This window comes from Neophocaena asiaeorientalis, unplaced genomic scaffold (assembly GCF_003031525.2).
Source record: "Neophocaena asiaeorientalis asiaeorientalis breed wild unplaced genomic scaffold, Neophocaena_asiaeorientalis_V1.1 scaffold25, whole genome shotgun sequence".
In the NCBI taxonomy this organism is placed as follows: domain Eukaryota; kingdom Metazoa; phylum Chordata; class Mammalia; order Artiodactyla; family Phocoenidae; genus Neophocaena; species Neophocaena asiaeorientalis.
Genome location: NW_020172492.1, coordinates 347,328 through 371,287, shown reverse-complemented (window position 1 = coordinate 371,287; position 23,960 = coordinate 347,328). Strand labels below are relative to the sequence as shown.

The 23,960-nt window shown below is 34.8% G+C and overlaps 1 protein-coding gene across 3 annotated transcripts in view; it reads right to left on the bottom strand.

The window, feature by feature from the left end:
• KCNT2 (potassium sodium-activated channel subfamily T member 2) overlaps positions 1–23,960 on the bottom strand; it is a 360,211-nt gene that overhangs the window by 116,172 nt on the left and 220,079 nt on the right. For all 3 annotated transcript variants that reach the window (XM_024738205.1, XM_024738206.1, XM_024738207.1), the window contains exon 14: positions 8,934–9,042. In XM_024738205.1, the coding sequence (XP_024593973.1) occupies positions 8,934–9,042 (109 nt within the window). The remainder of the gene's footprint in view (positions 1–8,933; positions 9,043–23,960) is intronic.

Sequence of the window (23,960 nt, the reverse complement as noted above, 5' to 3'; positions counted from 1 at the left end):
TCTCTCTCAGAACACAGCCTGCTTGCTTATGAATAAGTACCATACACTTAGCTTATGGTCAAGTGCTCCGTGCTCTTGTACATTTGCATTGCTCTGCTGTATCTGTCACTTTAGTTGAGAACATCATAGTGAAGTCTTCGGGAAAGTTGTATTCTATAAATATTAATATTTAGGGATATAGGAGTTTCATAAGCTCCTATTGTTGTTATTCACATTTTATCGTTTTGAGTATGTTTTTTGCTCTTTTAAAATTATGTGTAACTGGCAAGTTTCCTCACTGGCTGTCCATGTTGTCATTTGGTTTATTCTCAAGGTATGCAAACTAATCTTACCATAGCTAAAAGAAATTACATTAATAAAATAAATCTACTAGGGGAAACTTATAATACATTGCAAACATACATAAGCCATGTTTACATTGTATTCTGCCTTGTGGTTTTATTAGTTTTTGTGACCAGCATGGAACATTTTCATTTTTGTATTTCCCAAATTCCTAACACAGTGTCTTACACTGTATGAATGCATGTGATTGTTATCGTGGGATGAATGAATGAATCACCAAACCATAACAATATTTTAACTCTATTCAGTGCTATTTTTAGCATGGGACTTCATTCATAACTTAAATTGACCCCAAAAAAATGCTTCCAGATTCTGGGCTTCATTTGAAGAGTTTTGAGGTATCTCAATAAAAATGTGTTATCAAATTTTATTGCTATGTCATTGTAGGCATTTTCTATTGACCACCATCTCTGAGGTGTGAGAGAAAATAATTATCTCACAACAGATTCCCCACAGGGCTGGAAGTATAGAGTAGCAGTGACTATAGATACAGGTCTCTTGATTTTCCATTTTGTAGACTGAGGATATTAGCTACTCTCCCTTCTACATCTCCTCCCTACTTTTCTCTAAAATATCATTTGCTGCACCTTTTTACATTGTTGAAAATGCAAATATCTGTATTTTGTTCCCTGGCTATAAATAAATCAATGGCTTCAGATAAAAGTGGAGAACCCGTTGTACATCTCAAACTTATACGTTACATGTCAATTATAATAAAGCTGGAAAAAAAAATGTAGAGAACATGAGTTCAGTGATTACATTATTAGGATTATTGCAACATAGTTCATTTAAGAGTTCAGTGGAATGCTATAATTATATAAACTTCTCTGTATTCCCTGAGCAATTCAAGAGAGAATACAAAAAAAAAAAAAATTCCTTACTTACTGACAACCTATTGTTCAGTATTATGGCACATTTTAATTTGATTTATTATAGTGTCTTTTTCATTTTCTTGGAGTTTATGACCACCTTTTTTTTTTCCAGTTGGGAGAGAAAACAGAAACTTCCTTTGCCACATCCCATTGTATATGTTGCTTTTAATCTAGTCCAGTCTCTTGTTGAGACTTGTCTGGCTTTTCCTATCTTGACCGTAGGTTTTAGCTATGGTACAGACATGAGACCTAGGTTCTACCAATTGGACACAAATGCGAGAGTTTATTTTGGAAGTGAGCTAAATGAGGAAACAGGCAGGCGAGGGAGCATCTATATTGTTGAGATGTCTGGCTGCAGAGGTAGCTGGCTCCCAGGATGTTCAGAGGTCAAAGTTCCTTATTGGGTTAGCTGTGAGGTGGGGTAGTGGGAACTGTTCGTGCATGTTGAGCCTAAATAAAGGCTAACTTTCCTGTTCTATGAGTTATCTATATTCCTCCATACACCTCTTTATAATCAGACTAGCTCAATGAATATCCTTGCCTAAAGTTAAGAATCCTAGTCAATATTGAGATTTCTCTTCCTTTCTACAACTTTAAGAGAATTCTTCTTCATCATTACTGCTTTATAATTTGGCAGTGTTACGTCTCTAGGTGTGGTTCTCTTTCATTCATTGTCATTCACAAGCAAGAAACCCGGTCTATTTAAAGATTTAAATCTCCCTTCTTCTGTTATAATTTCTTGCATTCTATTCTCTCCATCCTTTCTGGAATTCCCACCAAATCAGATATTACCTCTTTAAGACTGATCTCGTGTACTGTGAATTATTTTTCCTACATATTCTATCTCTTTTTTTAAATCTGAAATCCTCAAGATTTCTAAGATGTTATCTTTCAAGGTTTTTATAATCACCCTGTTAATTTCAAAAGGTCTTTACTTTCTATTTCTCTACTATAACTCCTTTTCGTATCTTCCTGGGAGTAATAATTACAATTATTTTTAGCTATTCTGGATTTGTGTATTTATGTATTATGGCTTTTCCCATTATTATTGAAGAGAAAACCATATACTCCAGAATCATAATCAACAAATTTAAGTTAAATATTCTGAAATTTTTCAACTCTACAAATAAAAAAATTCCTCAGCATTTTATTCCTTTGAACAATCATCATCACCCTTTCATAATCCTTCAGTATTCTTGTGAACTATTATTTATACTTCTCTACTGTTCAAAAATACATTTGAATTTCTTTTTAATGTATTTTTGTTCTCATTTACTGTGACTCTCCTTGCTTCCAAACATTTGACTCTCCTTTCAAATGTTATAGTTTTTTGACCTTAGAAAAAATTGTTTACTAGTGAGTAGAAGACCCAACATCCCTATTATACCAAAACAATTCCAGTGTGAATACAGATATTGTTCTCTTCTAGCTGGATTTGTTCCCTTCATTTCAACCTGCATGCTGGCTGTCAGCAAATGTCAGGAGCCATATTTCAAAGTTCTGAGTATAATATATAGGGATATTAAATAGATTCCCTTGTCTGTGAATATGATTTGTTAATTCATATTACACAGGTTACATCTTATATTAAGCAAGAAGGGCTCAAACTATCTAGTCTGGGGTCTCTAAATGCCAGATTAAGAGGGTTGAACCCCAACCCCAAACTATATGCTGGCTTATAATTCAGACTAATTCATTTAGGAAAAATCTGATTTTTCCCAGTGGTAAATGTCTGACTAAACTTAATTATAGAGAAATGGTACTGTGGTGGATGAAACAGGGGTAACTTGTTCTGTATACAGAAATTCAATCAAAATGTGTCCTCTTTTTTTCTAGGTATCTTGCACCCCAGAGCCTCACTGGGGGCTGGGATTTTGTCCTGCTGTATCACCTTCTAAACATATGCTGGGATGGAGGTTTCATCAAGTTTATTTACTCACTTTCCATCTTCTAGGAATTCATTGAAATCTCTTCTTTTTCACTGATAAAAGCTTATGACTTTTATTTATTTGGTATCATTTCAATGGAGCAGATGAGGAAGAGCAGATGAAGACTGTGGATCATGAACTACTTTGAACCAGAGGTCTCAATGAATCATCTTTAGTATATCCTTTACTTCACTTACTTAAATAGTGTTTTTTGAGCATTCATGCTGTGAAACACTATAGAAGGTATAAGAATGAGTAAGACATGTTCTCCACCTTAAACGAAATTATACCCTATTATGTAGGAAAAAATAAAAGGACCATAACACATGCTCTGGCAGAACGTCATAAAATTCTATGTGAGTTTGTAGAAGGGAAAGATCACATTAAATTGGGGAGTTTAAAAATATTCTTGAGGAGATAGAATTTTTGAATTCTAGCAAAACCCTCTAGGAAGGCAGAAAAAATTCAAGGCAGAGGGAACAACGTTAAAAAAAGATGTAGAAGGCGGAAACTGCAAAGTATATTTAGGATCATGTTATTTGGAGAACACGATACATATGAGTATCATGAGAAATAAGGATATAAAAATAAATTAGTACTAGAGCATACAGGGCTTTAAATAAATAAATGGATATACTTAAATCTAATTTGATAATGAAAGATGAGCTATTAAAGCCTTTCCAAGCAGAGGACTGTCAGACTGAGCAGGACCTGTATTTCTCAAGATATGTTTAATAGAATAATGTTCTATCGTGCAGGCTCAGCGGCCATGGCTCACGGGTCCAGCCGCTCCGCAGCATGTGGGATCTTCCCAGACCGGGGCACGAACCCGTGTCCCCTGCATCGGCAGACGGACTCTCAACCACTGCGCCACCAGGGAAGCCCTCTAGTTAATCTTTTAATAGGCGTGATTAGGAAAGACATTTCTCGGGTAATCAAACAGATTTTGGATACACCTAATAAAATGTAGTTCTGTGGAGATTTTCAGTCCATGTTAGTTTATATAAAAGAAAAATGAGTAACCTTCAGAGGTATATCGTTTCCCTTTCTTGCAATTACTCCATTCAGACCTCCAGTCTTGAAGTATGTGTGTGTGTGCGTGTGTGTGCGTGTGCGCGTGTGCGTGTGTGTGATGGGAGAAATGGAGAAAGGGCCACCAGGGATATACAGACAATATTTCTTAATCGCCATGATCAAAGAAGCAGCTTTCTGTGGAACCAGAACTATCTGCTGTGCAACAGAGCTTTCATTATTTTTCTTTCTTATCTTCCTGGACAAACTTAATGAAGTGGCGGCCTTCGACCAGGCTTCACTTTCTTATCATCTCCTTATTTGTTCACACTATCTCAAAATGAGAAAGTCTCCATCGTCCAAAATTGTTTTCTCAGAACTTCCCAGAGACCAGTGACCTACTAAGTCTGTTTGCGTCTTCTCCATCTTAAATCATCTGTATTGTCAACCATCCAGTTCTTTCTAGAAATCCTTGCTCCTTTTTGCTCTGTTAGGCTATACTATAGTTGCTGTCCTTTTCTTCCATCTGTTTCCTAAGGAAAAGCCTTAAGTGGTCATTTCCCCCAAATCCCCACCATTTCTGCTTTCACCTCTGTGGCCCTAAATAGCCCTGATCTCTCCTCCGGAACCAAGAGTAGCAGTAATTTCCACGAGCAATGATACCCGCATCAGAAAGCAAATAGATCCAATACCAAACTCCTTTCTCCTGCCAAAACCACACATTTTATAGTTCTCTACTGTCAAACCTCAGTGTGTAAATGGATTTTTTTCTTTTTTTCTCTTTTCTACATCCATAACTCATCAGTGGCCAAGTTGTGTAAATTCTAACTTTGCAATATTTTTCTTATCAATTCTCTCTTTCCTTCCCATTGAGGATCACTAAGAGCAAAAATATTACCTCTTGGATGGGACTAATGAAATAAATATTTTCATGAAAGTAAATGGAAAGGAAAAGAAAAAATTGAATTTTGATAGAGACAAAATGTCATCAAGATGGGCCAATTGAAGGTCTACTAACTGTTCTGATAATTTGGCATCTCCTTGCTAAAATCATCACCTGTTTGACAGCCTACAGTGATATCGATCCAAAGAATAAACTTCTGTTCCTCTTTCTAATGAGTTTGCCAAATAATTCAAAATGTTAATTTAATTGACAATAAGAAATACCTCTGCCAAGAGCACTGAGCCCTCAAATGTAAATGAAGTGAGTGAGAGGGGAAAACTATGAAGGGCTAAAATACAGAGTAAACTTGAATGAACAAAAGGAGCACAGTTATTCAAAGTCACCTAAAGTTAGCATCATCTAGTTGACTCACAGATCAAATAGAACAAGATGAGTACATTAACATCTAGGAAAAGAAAATGTAAGATCGTGACAGCATTAATGAGCCTTGGGAGATATTGTTCAGGGTCCCAGCTAAGTTGCTCCAGAGACTCCAAAATATTTTTAAAATTAATATTCCCCATAGAAAAGTACAGAGGTAGGCATTTCGTACTTAATATATGGTTTCCATCTTTCTCCCCATTATCACGGGCTAGAGGAAGAGAACTAAGAAAAGGACGAAGGTGTTTTTTAAGTGAGCAAATCTAATTCTAAGGCTGAATTAGGAACTCCATTCTCAGACCTAAGGCAGGTCTGTCACTAAAAGAGCTGACCTTTCTATCTCTAACTCCTGTTTCCTTTGTCTCTTTTATTTGTTCCACAACTCATATTTATTATTTTCCTTAAATACCCATAATCTACAGAGAACTTAATTTTAAAATATGTTTTTAAGTTAGACTATTTTAGGTTTTGTATTATATTTATGTCTGTTTGTTGGATCTTAATGTGTTTAGCTTGTCAATATCAACTATTTTTAGTCAAAAATCACCATTAAAAGTTCATTTATGATATAATGAACTTCTAATAATATTATTCTCTCTCCTTTTTTAATGGGGAAATTTGAGTATTATCGTAAGCTTTTTTTCAACTAGTGGTTTGATAATCTTTGCATAAAGCATTTCCTAGACTATTCAACATTTTCCCCATTATACTACTTAATTCAGCTCCCGAGTTTGTTCTCTTATTATTAAATCAATATGTTTGAGCTCTCTGATTTCTGCTGATGCTCAAAGGCAAAATTTCAAACATATTCTGTTAATAACTGAATCTTCACTACACCTTCATTTAATTCATAATACAGAAGACAATACAAATTACTTTAGTCATACAATATTCTTAATAAAATATATTAGATATTTTAAATTAAGTGATCTGTTTGGATGACTATTTATATTCAAGTGATGGTATTTATCTGTTTAAAGATCTGAATAGGTTTTTCTTCAAAGGTGATATGAAAGTGGTCAATAAACACATGAACTAATGCTCAACATTATTAGTAATCAGCAAAATGCAAATCAAAACCACGAGACAGCACTTTACATCCACTAGGACAGTTATGATGCAAAAGGCAGATGATAACAAGCATTGATGAGGACATGAAGAAATTGGAACCATGATACACTGCTGTTGTCAATGTAAGATGCTATAATCCCTTCAGAAAACATTCTGGCACTTCCTAAAAAAGGCTAAATCGAGTTACCCGATGACCTGGCAATTCCACTCCTAGATATAGACCCAAAGAAATTAAAGCACATGTCCACACAAGAATCTTTACATTAATATTAAGACCTGCCTTATTCACAATGTCGTAAACAGCCCAAATATCCATCCGCTGATGAATAGAAAAGTAAAATGAAATATACCCATACAATGGAAAATTATTCAGCTATAAAAAGGAACGAAGTAGTGATGCATATTACAATATGGATGAACTTTAAAAACATTATGCCAAGTGAAAGAAGCCAGTCCAAAAAACAAAAAAGCACATATTGTATGATTCCGTTTATATGCAATATGCATTGTCCAGAATAGGAAAATCTATAGAGACAGGGTAAGATTAGCCTATGGTTGAAAGAGTTTGGATACAATGTGGGTGGTTGCAAAAAGGTAAAGAATTTCTTTATGGGATGATGAAAATATTAGGAGTTAGCAGCGATAGTTGCACAGTACTATGAATATACTAAAAATATTACATTGTATACTTTAATGTGTTAATTTTATGGTATGTGAACTATATCTCAATAAAGCTGCTATAAAGAGAGTTATTTTGGTAGACTAAGGCATTTATTGTATCACTTAACTGAAAAATAATTTTGCAGGTCAATCTTACTTGTGGGAAATCCTTAATTATGTGGTAACAATGTATTCAACAACATCACTTTCATTTTTAATATGACAAAATTCATCAGAGTATATTAGGAAAAGTCCTATTTTAAGTGTCGCTGAAATTCTTTTTAAATTTATGTTAAGTGCAATTTGTTCACCAGGCAATATTGTGTGCCAATAAATAATATTTACTAGGAGTTGGAAAATGTAATTTAACCGATCTATAAATACTAATGTGTGTTAGTGGTGATGGGCCTCGTTTTATCATTTGTGCAAGAGAGAAGCTGGGCTAGATATTCAGCTCTAAAGCTGTATGATTCTATGACAAAGATGGATGACAAAATAATGAAGCCATATGATAAGTTCTATGAACATTCAATTAGTTGGTGACAAAACAGCTTTCAGTATTTTATTTAATTCCATCAAAATGCTAAGTATGTCCATCAAAGAAAATCAATTTCATCCATGATCCTGTTACATCCTTTCCACTGCAAATCTTAAAGGCTTATAAATTTATAGAATAGAAACATTTATATTCAGAACTTTGAGAAAATTGCTCCTGGGAAAATCTTTCTGTCTCAATAGAACAGAGACGTAACTAGAGGTAAGAGAGTAAAATCTACTTAAAATACCAGAGGGCATTTACTGTTTTTCAATCAGCAATTTCCTCCATCCAGTACTAAATCCCAGGAAAGAATGTTCCTTTTCCTTGACTTATTTGATTTGGCACATCACTTAAATAACTATTAATTAACTCACTAAATTTAAATTTTCATAACTACAAGCACCATGGTGGAATTTACTTAGAAAATCAACATTTTGTCTAAAATACCAAGTAAGGAATATGAAAAGTACGAAATTCAGTGCAACATTTGTCTTTAAATAAGGGCAGTAACTATGTTCACTGATTGTATTTTACTCGATTATGCAAGTCAAAAACAACCTCTATATTTTATGAAACTCTATCAAAATAAACGAATAGGAAAAAATGTTTTGATGATATAATTTCCCTCAATACCCTGAAATTCATATTAAATATTATTTCTTTTATACTACATTACCTGATTTTATCAACTACTTTGTTATCATTCCATAATAATTATAAAATTTTAATTTTGAGCTCATTTGTGCACATGTAGCTTTCAGATAAAAACTTACCTCAGAAACAGAAAAAAACCAGCTTTAAGGTCATACAGTAATGACTGCTGTCATCCTGTTTTTACAAGTTTTATTTGAGAATTACTAATCTTGAAAATAGAAACAATGCCCTAATCCTAGGCCTAACAAGTGATGAAGACATAAAATTTAGGATGAAACAAATTATATCAAGATTAGTTAGAAAAGACAGCAAATCACTGTCAATTTCCTATATGGCTTGGACCCTATAACAGTTTTGTATTTGTCTGTCTCTCTACCTATCTATCTGTCAGATGATGATAACTCACACAAACACAAGTATAGGTACATATCTAGCTGTATACCTAGGCTTACTACTGTATTTCTAAATCACATAACTGCACTTATATGTTTTATAATTTAAAATGCATTATCTTAAAGAAAAAATATACTTACTGCCCTCTAGAGGTATGAACCAGTAGTGTAATAAGTGTAGATGTTGCTGGGCATATACAGTTTAAAGCTAACATGGCGTATTTAAACTCTTCTTCACAAACAACATGATCTGTTTGAAATAAAATAGGTAAATTAGAATAATTTACCTTGGGATAGTAGTATTTTAAAATAATATGAAAAATAAAACAATGAATAAAATTACAAAACTTTCCATATAAACACACTTGTTTTAGAGAGGTTTTTACATGTGCAAATTTATCCCCAGGAAAAATGATTCATAAGAGAGAGTACTAGACTATGAGGTAAGTTATTGAGGTATGGAGGATCTGGCCCCAGACCTGTCTTTACTAAAATTGACAGCCTTTGGCAAAATGCTTATTTTTCCTGTGCCTCATCTGTACAAGGAGGTAACATGTAGGTAGGTTAGAGGTACAGTCTGGATAATAAACCAGAGACTATATAAAGTCTCCTTTACTTCTGATAATTCTATGGTATGAAATACAATAGTACTGATTTATAACATAATTGATTTATCAACTTCATAGTCAACATAAAGACTTAGAAAGTGATCATTAAAAAATGTGGCAGATAATATTTGCACAACATACAAGTAATAGATTTTTATAATCAAAACAACCATAATTACCAATCAATAAAAATTAATCCTGAAATAAATATAAATTTAAATTATACTTTAACCTCAGGACCTAGGTCAAAAATTCAAAAGATGATAGAGTCCAGTCAGAAAAGATAATAAATGGTATAAAAAGAAATCCAATGACATAAAAACAATAAAGAGTGTTACAAAAGATGGCACGTAAGGGGGCGCAGTCATATTAAAGGGGGGTGATGCTACTCAGTCCAAGTATATTATTTTCATGCAAGAATGAGGGCCCGGATGCCATATACTTAATTTTCCACAGAAATCATATTTTAGAGAAGCAATTAAAGTTTGTTTGGGAAAAAAGCTGTTTGTTTTGGGGAAAAAAACTTCCCTTCCAAGTAAACTACTATAGCTGGTATTGGAAATAAAGACTGTTTAAAGTTCTAATTAAATAAATATTCTTAGGCAGAAAATAGCAGTTTTAGCTAAATTAAGAAATAGAAGGTTGAATAGGTGAGTCGGATCTATAAAATGAATACATACACCATACAATTTATGAAGAAACAAGATTACTTGGGAAATCGTTCATCAAATGCTCCAGACAGATAAATAATAACATTACTCCGATTTGTATAACATGAGTTAGCATATGAAAGAGCCCATTCTTTTTTTCTTTTTCCTTCATTTCCTTATTCATTTTTTTTCTTTCATCTTTTATGGAAGAAATTATATGCTATGGTTACATACCAGGATTTACTCTTAAAAAAAATCAAGAATCTGCTAACAATGTCTCTTTCTTTGTTTCTCTTTCATCTTTTTTTGCTTGTGAAATATATTATAATGATAATTTTTAAGGAAAATCTCAAAAACACATAACCATGATAATATTTGGCAGGAAGGCAGGTAGATTCAAAATCCAATTTTGAATGTGGAAAAGTATACAAAAATATTTGCAAAATAACAGTGACTTAAACCACTAGTTCGATATTTCTCAAAATAATTTTTGAGTGTGTATGACCTATCTATGAAAATAAAGTAACAAAACTGCTAAATGAAGAGTGTTATTACTTTAGAATCATATGATAGCCATACATATGGGGTCCATAAATCTTAAACCAAAAATTGAACATATGATTTAAGAAAAATGTTTACACATATTATGACATGAGATAGACTACCAGAAAATTTAGAAGGTAAGTTTACCATATATGCAAAACCACATGCAATTATTAACTTTCCCTTGGTTTAATGTACAAACCGTCTTTCTTCTAGTAGGGGACCATGAGAAAATGTGATAGCTCTGTGACAGCTGAAAAATATTCCATCTTAGTTCCCTTCAGTGGTTAAAAAGTAAAAAATTGGGTCCCCTTCCTTCCCTTTTCCTCACTTAATGTGTTCATCTGTGTTTGGTTGGGAATGGTTGATGGAAGATCATGTTGCACTCGCTAATTTTTCAAAAACTATACTAATCTGTGGGAAATGGAAAGAAGGGAAAGATTAGTAAGTTTTAGGTACTAATTTTTATTTCTGTATATGCTTTTTTCTACAAGTAAGTAAAGTTTTTACAGTGTCTATTAGCCTATCCAGCACTGTACATATTACTGGAGGCTATTTTACACATAAATACAAAGTAGGTTCTGCACTATTTTAGTAAATACTGAATTATTTAGAAAGACAACCACTGTATGAATTAAGAGAAAGTTTATTTTGTTTAGTATTGTATGTGAGTCATTAATACAAATTTAAGATATGATCATTAATAATAAGTATGTGCCCACTACTGTCAGTGTCAGTAGTGGGCACATACTAATTGGTGCAAGCAATTGTCTCTCTTGCGTTGTCTTTTTTTGGTTATTCATATCTGGGCATTTACATATTGAAATATACACTTCCTTACTATTAATTATTTCCCTCTCTTTCTCCTTCATATTACAATTAGGACATTATATTAACTATCTAAAATGTATTCATATAGATGTTTACATTTACTCTGAATTTCATTCCAGGATAGTAAAGGAAGTGTTACAAAATATTTATCATAAAAAAGAGGTATTGGATCAGATACGTTGAAAACAATCGTCTTAGATTAATGAGTTAATTGTATATAATGTTGGGATCCCTTGTTAGATAATAAGAAAAATCAGTACTCTTTTTATAAAGAAAACATCTATGTAATCAATAAGGATGATTGTATAATCTCCAAAATATACAAACGGCTCAGGCAGCTCAATATCAAAAAAATAAACAACCCAATCGAAAAATGGGTGGAAGACCTAAATAGACATTTCTCCAAAGAAGACATACAGATGGCCAGCAAACACATGAAAAGATGTTCAACATCACTAATTATTAGAGAAATGCAAATCAAAACTACAATAAGGTATCACCTCACACCGGTCAGAATTGCCATCATCAAAAAATCTACAAAAAATAATTTCTGGAGAGGGTGTTGAGAAAAGGGAACCTTCATGAATTTTTGGTGGGAATGTAAATTGATACAGCCACTACGGAGATTCCTTAAAAAACTTAAAATAGAACTACCATATGACCCAGCAATCCCACTACCGGGCATATACCCAGAGAAAACCATAATTCAAAAAGACACATGCACCTCAATGTTCACTGCAGCACTGTTTACAATAAGCAGGACATGGAAGCAACCTAAGTGCCCATCAACAGATGAATGGATAAAGAAGATGTGGCACATATATACAATGGAATATTACTCAGCCATAAAAAGAAACGAAATTGAGTTACTTGTAGTGAGATGGATGGACCTAGAGTCTGTCATACAGAGTGAAGTAAGTCAGAAAGAGAAAAAAAATACCATAGGCTAACACATATATATGGAATCTAAAAAAAAAAAATGGTTATGAAGAACCTAGGGTCAGGACAGGAATAAAGACGCAGACATAGAGAATGGACTTGAGGACATGGGGAGGGGGAAGGGTAAGCTGGGACGAAGTGAGAGAGTGGCATGGACATATATACACTACCAAACGTAAAGCAATTATACTCCAATAAAGATGTTAAAAAATAAATAATTAAAATTAAAAAAAAAAGAAAATGTGGTACATATATACAATGGAATATTACTCATCCATAAAAAGGAACAAAACTGGGTCATTTGTAGAGACATGGCTGGACCCAGAGGCTGTCATACAGAGGTAAGTAAGTCAGAAACAGAAAAATGGATACCATATATTAATGCATATATGTGGAATCTGAAAAAATTGGTATAGACAATCTTGTTTACAAAGCAGACATAGAGACACAGACGTAGAGAACAAATGTATGGATACCAAGGGGGAAAGGGGGGAGTGGGATGAATTGTGAGATCGGGATTGACATATATACACTATTGATACTATGTATATAATAGATAACTAATGAGAACCTACTGTATAGCACAAGGAACTCTATTCAGTTCTCTGTGGTGACCTAAATGAGAAGGAAATCCAAAAAAGAAGGGATATATGTATACATACAGCTGATTCACTTTGCTGTACAGTATAAACTAACACAATATTGTAAAGCAACTATACCCCAATAAAAATTTTTTTAAAAATTAAGTTCAGTGCGGGGATTGCTACCAAATAATTTCAGGTCAGGTCAGATTTTAACACCAACACAAATACTAAAATATTTTCTTTTTTCAGAATTTTCTGGATTGGGGATTACAGCTAAGGGATGCTGGACCTTTATTCAAACTCTGATAATCTCTCACTGGGGGTAACAAAACAGCTTCTGAATTGCTCTTCCTGTTCTCCAATTCTTCAGCATCCCACCTATCACCCTTCTAAAACTGTGTTGGCCAATACAGTTGCCTCAGCCATAGAAAGGAATGAAATAATGCCATTTACAGCAACATGGATAGACCCAGAGATTACCATACTAATAAGAATGACACAAATGAACTTACATACAAAACTGAAGTAGACCCACAGACATAAAAAACAAACATGATAATCAAAGGGGAAAGCAGGGGGAGGGATAAATTAGGAGTTTAGGGATTAACCTATACACACTATTATATATAAAACAGATAACCAACAAGGACCCACTGTATAGCACAGGGAACTCTACTCAATATTTTCCAATAACCTATAAGGGAAAAGAATCTGAGAAAAAATAGATATATACGCATGAATAACTGAATCACTTTGCTGTACACCTGAAATGAACACATTGCAAATCAACTATACTTCGATAAAATAATTAATTACATAAAATAAAAATGAAACTGTGCTGGCCAATACAGTTGCCTCTGCTACATGTGGCTATTTACATTTAAATAAACTAAAATTAAACAGAAATAAAAGTTCAATAACAAGTTCTCAATAATACTTGTGACTACTGGCTAGGTATTAGACAAGGCAAATACAGAACATTTCCATTATCAACAATAACTAGAGAGTGCTGTTTGATCTGCCAAATGGATTAATGACCTTTCATAAATCCTAAAGCATATAGAATATATTTTGAATTCCTTAAAATGTCATTCCTAGATTGTCAGAATTTGGGTAATCTTACTAACATATCACTCTTTTCATGCCTCTTCCCAGCCATATTGCTACTAAAATTGTTCATCTATAATAACAGGAAAAAAGGTAGAATATATGGGTGTTCTACCTTCAGGTTGGTGGGTAGATGTGTAGACAGACGTTTACGAAAATTTTGTTCTTCTTCCAATCGTTCTACTTTCTTACTAAAATAGGTGGAAATGATGATTGGGGAAGAGGTTGGAGGTGACAGAGCAAATATGGTATCACTGTTTAAGAGCGTGGGAGAAGAAACAGAATTGAGGGACAGAATGATCGTTTGGCAGCTTCTAGACCCCTAAAAATTAGTGATCATGAATTTAATGGAGGAATAGCCTGCAGGTCGTCTTTTGTTTGGTTTCCTCTGGCCACAGTCAAACGCATGGAAGTAAACACCTAGAAGACAGAGAGTTGTTCACTAGAGTTGGTTTCTGACAAACAAGTCTAACTAATGGAAGGTCAACGAACTAGGCTGAATTGAAATTATGGGTTCTAAAGGTGTGCTATGGGATGCAAACAGGTTAAGAAGGGAAGACAGGACCAACAGGTGAAAACTTGATCGAATCAACAAATTGCAAGTCCCAGTGTAGTCAAAAGATTGTTGGAGTTCTGTATTAGAGGACATGAACTAGAAAGATAGGGGGTGGTGGTCACAGAGGAGGGGGCTAGGAATAGCCATGATAGAAGGCTCACATTTACATGATCTAGGGAATATGTCTCTGGAAGTGGGTGCAGAGATAAGACGTGGGCAAAAACACTGAAAGAAGGGAAATCACCAAAACACAAGCCTAGGGCACTGAAAGAAGCATTTTCCTGGCTATCCATACCATTAACTATTATGACCAAGCAGTGTGGAAAAGAGGGACAGTGAGTTAGGAGATTGGGCAGTTTTTCAGCTCATTTTTTTTCATCAGCTACTTACATTTCCTTTTGGGGACATTTCAAGCCACAAACTGCCAATTTTTATCAAGTGATTTTCTAATTAAAAACTGGTCATCATCAAAAAATCTACAAACAATAAATGCTGGAGAGAGTGTGGAGAAAAGGGAACCTTCCTACACTATTGATGGGGATTTAAATTGGTGCAGCCACTGTGGAGAATAGTATGGAGATTCCTTAAAAAACTAAAAATAGAGCTACCATATGATTGATCCAGCAAACCCACTCCTGGGCATATATCCGGAGCAAACCATAATTCAAAAAGATACATGCAACCCAATGTTCATTGCAGCACTATTTACAATAGCCAGGTCATGGAAGCAACCTAAATGTCCATTGATGGAGGAATGGATAAAGAAGATGTGGCACATATATACAATGGAATATTACTCAGCCATAAAAAAAGAACAAAAATGGGTCATTTGTAGAGACATGGGTGGACCTAGAGACTGTCATACTGAGTGAAGTAAGTCAGACACAGAAAGACAAATATCATATATCACTTGTATGTGGAATCTAAAAAAAAAAGGGTACAAGTGAACTTATTTACAAAACAGAAGTAGAGGCACAGATGCAGAAAACAAACTTATAGTTACCACAGGATAAGGAGGGGGGGGATAAACTGGGAGATTGGGATTGACATATACACACTACTATATATAAAAAAGATAACGAATAAAAACCTGCTGTATAGCACAGGGAACTCTACTCAATACTCTGTAGTGACCTATATGGGAAAAGAATCTAAAAAAAAAAAAAAACAAGAGTGGATATATGTATAACTGATTCACTCTGCTGTACACCTGAAACTAACAACCCTGTAAATCAACTACACTCCAATAAATTTTTTTTAAAAAGAAGATTAGGTTATATAAAATTTAAGTACTATAGAGATGCATAATGTAGAATTATATCTGTGACAGAAATTGCTATCTTTCCCTATTATCCATTTTCCCTTCTGAATGCAGAAACTACCTGTCGATGGAGACACGTATGGGAGAGGTATCAGAAAGGGCAAGAATACTAACGTGGGTGACAGCACCTTGCTGATTTTAGTAAGGTGACAGATGATCTGGGGCAAAAATCGATCACTCTGCAAGTGGAGAGAAAAGGGAAAATTGCTTGAAGCCAGAAACCTAGGAGTCCAGGAATCCGGACAGTTGCAGAACCAAAACAGTGAACTGTACCCTAAATCATGGGAGATGACACTGTCTTTCAGATCTTTATCAGTGACTTCCTTTTAAGACTTTTCAGCTAGATCAATAAAGCTGGACCTAATGTGGGGATCAGATAAAGGTGCTGTGCTGCCTTCCCACCCAATAAACCTATTGTTTCAGATGATGCAGAGGTAGTTGCCATGACAACCAAGAGGGTGATACAGACACGGCAACAAAAGCCAGTAAATATGGCAAGTGCAAGAAAGTTCTTAGAAAAGAACTTTGAGCACAATTATTGACACATAGAAAGGACTGGAGGAAATCTGTTCTAATTTCGACGTTCAACGTAGCCACAGAAGATAGTGACCAAGGATCTATGCTTATGAATAGACAAAGGAGTTATTTTCTAAGAGCAGGATGGGTGTCTAATCAAAAAAATTACTGCAAGGTCTCTGCAATTCATGTCCCACAGGATTTCACCATTCCTATGGAACAATGTCTGCTGTGTGTCTCCCTTTCTTTTTCCAAAACCCACTATTTTATCACAGCTATCTTGCTCTGCTATTATATATGCATATGGGGTGGGGGAGAGGTAACTCACTTATTGGTTTGTTCATTGCCAGACTATTAGGATCCACAGCTAGCAATGACTTTGTATTATCGAGATATCCTGCACTTTGAGTTGGGTTCAACAATTGAGGCAACTTTGGGGTATTTTTCATAATAATGAATGAGTATCTTAATGTATAAGGGAAAAACACTGTACACGGATACTTGGGTGGACAAAAAGATTTGAACTGTGGCTGAAACTACTCTCATCCCATATTCATTCTCTCCTTCTTCCTTTTAGTAAGAGGCTTCATTTTCCCTCACCCATCCCCAAGGTTTAGCTGGGTGCGTGCCTGTCCAGGGAGAAATGACATGTCTCAACTCCTCTTTTAGTTAAATATGGTTACTAGACTAGGTTTTGTAAACTTCTGGATTAATATTTTGTAGACACATCCACTTCCTCTACACACTGTCCCTCTTTGCTGGTGAGACCACATAAGTGGCAAAAGTCCAGTTTTGATTATGCAGACAGAGATGACTCCTTAGTAATGATCAAATCTGTCCATGTTCTCTTTCTAATTTCCTTCCCTTGTTGAAGAAAGCATTTCCTCTTTCGAAATCTTGTATTTTCTTCTCGTCCCTGTAAAGTTGCTGTTTTGACTCAGCTCTTTCTCTTGGGTTGCTTGCCACCAGAGCATAAGCACATGAGAGCAAATGGTGTCGCCCCCAACTGTGCCAGGCCACCGGCAAGGTCCTGATCCCTCAGAGCCTAACTTGCCTTATCTTTAAAACTGTAAATCATACATAATATTTACCTCATAGGGTTTTCTGCGGAGAAAAGTAGAAAATGAATATAAAATGCTCATCAGAATTCTAAACAGGTACTATTTATCACCACAATCTTACATTATTAAAAATAAAAAGATAGATTTCAATAAACCATCTTGAAAGAACGTCAATAATACAGTTTTAAAATTTAAGTAGCAAAACGATACAATATAACTCCATTGACAAAAGAGCTGACTTCTGCATAATACAGTTTTAAAATTTAAGTAGCAAAACGACACAATATAACTCCATTGATAAAAAAGCTGACTTCTGCATATATGTTCATGTGTGCATACGTATGTCTGAATAAGCATCAAAAATTGTAAGAATGGGAATCAAAATGTTAATAGTAACTCTCTTAAGGAATGGGAAACAGTTTTCAAGGGCTACGACTTTTAAAATAGCAGGATTATGTGAGATTTGTGGTTTCTGTTTTATGGCTGTTTTTATTATTTTTGATTTAAGAGCTCTTCAGATAAGCAATTGCAATTAAAGCTACAAATTTATAGATAGATACGATCAAATCTATTTTCAAGGCCCTTTTGCTTTATGGAAAATCAATTTGTTAATTACATTATAACAAGTCAGAATATTTTTTTAAAAGTCTGCCTCACAGTATTTTTCGAGCTTGTCTATGATTTAAAGTACTGGAAGCTTCTTCCATGCAGTTGCTAGGTAACAGCTCTTCAGAAAGCAGTAAGCAACAGTGGACAGTGCATGAAACCAATCTAGTCCTGGATTTTGATTTACAGAAATCAAATATCCTTTGGAGAAAGAGCTTTTAAAGAGAAACACGAAACAGGGTAAATTTTAAAAATTGAATGTTATTTGTTTTTATTTTACAGGGAAAGAGTTTATTACATAGACCGACTGAACAAATTGCATTATAAACCTCTCACATAGCCTTCGCTTATTAGACTCGGTTTATAAGCATGAGTGGGTTGATTGCCATGAAAATTGCTTCTTTTTCTTCGAGGAGAGTAATCTCGATCAATCGAGTTTTATTTTGATCCTGTTGCTTTAATCAATAAAATACCAGTCAGAGTGTGTGTGTTTGTGTGTGTACATGAGCAGACATCACACTTCTGCCAATTCTAGGACTGTGAACCATTCAATGGCTAAGAATAGGTTTAAGTAAAGCTCTAAAAGTCATTTAGTTTCACAAGATCTAAATACAAGATGCTTATTAAATATACAGAATTCAACCCAGTTTGACGCTGGCAACGTTCTATAAACAGATGTATTTCACTTCAGTAATATTGAGTATAAAACACATTTTTGTGTGTTTCTAATTGCTTGAATCCTTATGTTAATGCTGTAATTTTTTTAATGTATCATACTAATTAAGTGCTAAAGGGGAATCATTTCCTGTATCCTAGAGCAAAACAGTTCAAATTTTAATAACCTCCTTTTTTTTAAAACATGTCACAGAAACAGCAGTCTTAATATTTTTTGAAAAATTGCTGACCTCAGAACTCCATTTATTTAGGTACTAACCGAAAGTATTCATTTCTCACTAGCTCATGATAGTAATTGATGTCATGAGAGTTAATGATATAGTTATTGAATTGTCTTAATATATTATAATAATACTAATACCAAATAGGATTTCAAGTTTTATGCTAAATGGTACATATATATGTATGTATGCATGTGTGTTATTAAACCTCAGAAAAGTTTTATGATATATATTGTGTTAAACAGTTTTCAGATAAGCAATTAGATGTTCAGAGAGGTCAAGTTACTTGCCTAAATCCATTATTAACTTAAATTCACACGGCCTATAAAGAACTCTACAAAAGCTATACAAGTCTAAAACTGATTAAGGAAGCACATTACAATAAGTGAATCTTCTAGTGGTTTTTCTCTCCCCTGAACTTACTTTAAAGCTTACTACTTGCTACCAGACGGACAAGTGGTTCAAACAACCTCTTAATTGAACTGAAAAAATACAAACACCACGTTTCCCAAAACCCCATCACTTTATGAGGGAGTTTGGAAGGAATGTGGCCAAATCTGACCTTGAAATCAATCCCATTGCTTTTCAATCACACACACCCCAAAATCATAGCTGGACTAAAATGATTTGAGTCACTGATTCAAAGGGATTTTGAAAGATCTCTAGAAAATTTATTAGTAGCAAATATACTGCGATAAATGTTATAAAGGACATAAATGCAAGTGCTCTAAGAAGATACAAAAGGATACCTTTCCTGCTCTGCAGGAATCAGAAAGAGTATCCCCAAAGAAGTGATGTTTAAACTAAGATTTTTAAGGATAATTAACAGCAGTTAGTTGAAAGGTGAAGAAAGCATACAGAGGTGATTTTCTTAAAAGTAAATCAGAGAGGTAGGAGGATATTTAAATTTTTATGGAGATAAATTAACAAAGAAAGAGATTTGAAGATTAAGGAGAGAAAAATATCACAAGGTTGCTGACAAGGTACAAGGTGATGGGGTCCAGCCTGGAGATAAGGAAATCCTATTGTAACAGGAGAAAAGAAGGAAATAGTAAGTGAAAAGGAAGTAACATTAGGAAAATATGGTAGCAAAAATCTGAGGAAATTTTAACTCATTGGCTTCCCCTACCTAAGAATTAAGAGGTGAACTAAAGATTGAAATGGTAACTGCAAGAGTAAGAGTGTGTTTTGATAAGGGAAAAAAATCCACACAGTTAAGGGCCTGTGAGCTGCCAGACCATGAGTTCACAGTGATACGAGTCTGACCCACGGGGTGATTTTTTTTTTTTTTCTAGCAGGGCTCAGTCAAGGAGCAGGAAAAAAGAATCCAACCGATAAGAATTTTGTTTGTTTGTATGTTTGTTATTGTCGATCAGGCGGCATAAAAAGTTAAAACAAAGGAAAGCAGTATATACAGATATGAGGTTGGCTGAATGACAGACCACAGAGTTCAGGTGGTTTAAAGAGGACAGGACAGAAAAAAGGAAGGTGAGGCACAGAAGACTCTAGACCGATAAGGCATCAGAGCTATGCTTCTCAGCTGTTCGTGATGAAGGACAAATGTTTCTTTTCTTTTTAATTTCCAATGCATTGCAGACACATATGCAGTTCTAATGTGCATGCCTGTATAGAACTCAAGCCATATGTGACTCACCTATGCATATGATATGATCCAAACCAGTCTATTCGCTTATCAAAGAGACAACACACTGTGGTGCACTAGGGTGTCAGAGCAATGGCAGATTGCTATCAAAGTTTCTAAATGCTCACGGTCAATTTGGTATTTATTTTATAGCCTAGTAAAAGTCTGAGCCCACACTTTGAGTAGCACTGCGTTAAAAGCTAATTGATTTACAATGTTGGACCAATCTCTGCTGTACAGCAAAGAGAAAAAATAAAATAAAATAAATTAAATAGGTCTCACATCAAAAAAATTTACAAAAGCTAATTGAAAAGCATTGCATCAATGAAGTGGAGGGGAAGGCTTTAGATAGCACTCGATGGTTGAATTAGCAAAACTGAAGATTGAGTTTGGGTATTGTGAGGTCTGAACAGTGTAAATAGGCCTGAAATCACTTGGGAGGACGTCAGGGGACAGGTATACACTCCACTACATATCTTTTTCACTCTAAATCTCTGGAAATCATTGTCAATTAAACTGGAAAACAGACTTTCTGAACCACACATTCTATGAAGACTAAAATATAATCCCAGCATTTGTAGAAATACATTATAAAGTAGGAAAATGTTGTAAAGGTATTCCTGTACTTGGCTGAAAGAATCATTACATTTGGAACCACAAGGCATAAGTTCGAATTCCACGTCTTTAAGCACGTTAAGGCTTTGAGCAACTATGCCTAGTATCATATTAGACAAGTTGGTATAGTTATTTATCTCTGTCTTACACAAATGTAAACTTCATATTGAAATAACACAGAAGAGCATACAGCAAACTACAGCAAACTCCCATGATAAGTAAAGTTTTTTCTTTCATAAAAATAGACAGTAAGTGGAAATATGCACTTCTGTGAGTACACACCTTTTCCTTACCAAAGACAGAAGATGCTACGATCTGCCTAATCTACCCACGCAAACGACAACCCATAGCCATATTTATAGCTGTCATGTATAACCTGAGACAGCTGTTTTCAGCCATGTCATTACTCTGGACAAAACTGCAAAGGAAACTCTCACCTCATCTCTTCTATTGGGTATTTAGGATACACTCTTTGGCCACCGCCAATGAGTGTATTCTAAATACTGTTTTTCAGCAGTCTCCCATAATAATCAAATCTTTTCCTTTCCCTCCAAAATGTCCATGCTTACAGAAATAAACAGGTAGATAGACGCTACTATCAATTAGATATTCATCTAACAATCTTAATAAAGAGACATACAAAAGACGATTGAAATTTCAATTTTACCAGGAGGCATATGCAATTTAAAAGGAGTTTCTTAATGCAAAGTGAGGTTGACTTAATGGGATAATTGAGGCACGTGTCTTGTCTTGCTGAGTCCCTGCCTACTATGGACTATTCTTCCACCAACCAGCCCCTACAATTTTTCAACATGATGTTCACATCAACAGATTCCAAAACAATGAAATAAGTTAGGCATTTCAGTCCTTCACGATCCACACATTCTTTTTGATCTTAGGAGATAATTCTAGGGGTTGCTAAAAACTCTGTCTTTAAGAAAAGTAACTATTGGAAAAATAAACTGATTTGAACTATTACATGATGGATCCTTGGATAATCCAGAGGCAAAAATCATAAAGAAAACATTGATGATTGTGCAAGAAGGAGACAAAAATTCTGTTAGTTAAAAACACCATGAACACAACCGAAAGACAATTGGCAAACTGAAAAAAAAAAATGCAACTTTCAAAGAGTCAAAATGTTAGTAATTTTAGAATACAAAAAATCTCTACAATTCACTAAGAGAAAAATAGTCACCTCTGTAGAAAATAACGGTAAAGCGATGTTTTATACACAAATGCACACACAAATTAAATGCACAATAGATACATGGAAATGTGCAACTGTTAGTAATCAAAACTTTAAAATTAAAACAAACTATTAGTGGCAACACCACATGTCTCTTAACAGCACACGTTCTGGAGACAGAAAACGTGCATTTAAGGTCCAGCTGTACCACTAAGTTATGGTTCCATCAGCATTTTACTTAACATCTTCCTGCTCAGTTTTCTCATCTGTAAAAGGGGTATAATACTGGAATCTACCTGTGGCAGCTAGCCTTCCAGACAGCCTCTATGATTCTCATATCCTAGGATTTAGATCCTGTGTCATTCCCACCTACACAGAATAGGAGTGATCTTGTGACCAGTAAGATATTGTGGAAATGACAGAGTGTGACGGCCAAGGCAAAGACATTCTGGCTTCTGCCTTAAGGAAAAGTCTAAGTGGTAAGGAACTGAGGCCTCCTGCCAACAGCCAGCACAAACTTGCCAACCATGTCAGTGAAAAGGGGATCACCCTGGATGCAGATCTTCCAGCCCAAGTCAAGCCTTCAGATAACGTAGCCCCAACTGACATCTTTACTGCAACATCACACATATCCTGATTATTACTCCTCCCAAATTCCTGACCCACAGAAACTGTGAGACAATGAGTGCTTACTGGTTATACCGTGAAGACGTGAAGTCATTAACTCAGTATCAGCAATGGATAACTAATCTACTATCTTAACAAGGTTGTGATGAAAATTCATTGAGTTACAATACTCTGTAATGACCTGTATGGGAAAAGAATCTAAAAAAGAATGGATATATGTATATGTAGAACTGATTCGCTTTGCTGTACAGCAGAAACTAACACAACATTGTAAATCCACTCTGTTCCAATAAAAAATTAATTAAAAAAAGAAAATTCATTGAGTTAATCTATAAAAAGTAATTCAGAACCGTAGTCATTGCACATAGTAAGCATTAAATAAATGTCAACTGCCACAATAATAATAATAATAATATAGTTCTTATATTATTTTTCATCCAGCCAAGGGGCAAAAGTTAAAAGGAATATTGCTCACTCCTGCAATGGTAAGTTATTCATTTCTGGAGAGCAAATTGGCATTGTGTATTAAAAACCATAAAAGTACACATACCATTTAACCTAGGAATTAAACTAGATAATTATCTTAAGGCTATTATAACACAAGTTCACAAAAACCTCTTTTATGATAATTGAGTTTTTTTTTTTTTTTTTTCCTCCTGCTGTACGGGCCTCTCACGGTTGTGGCCTATCCCATTGCGGAGCACAGGCTCCAGACGCACAGGCTCATCGGCCATGGCTCACGGGCCCAGCCGCTCCGCGGCACGTGGGATCTTCCCGGACCGGGGCACGAACCCTTGTTGCCTGCATCGGCAGGCGGACTCTCAACCACTGCGCCACCAGGGAAGCCCGATAATTGAGTTTTTATTTTACTTTTTTT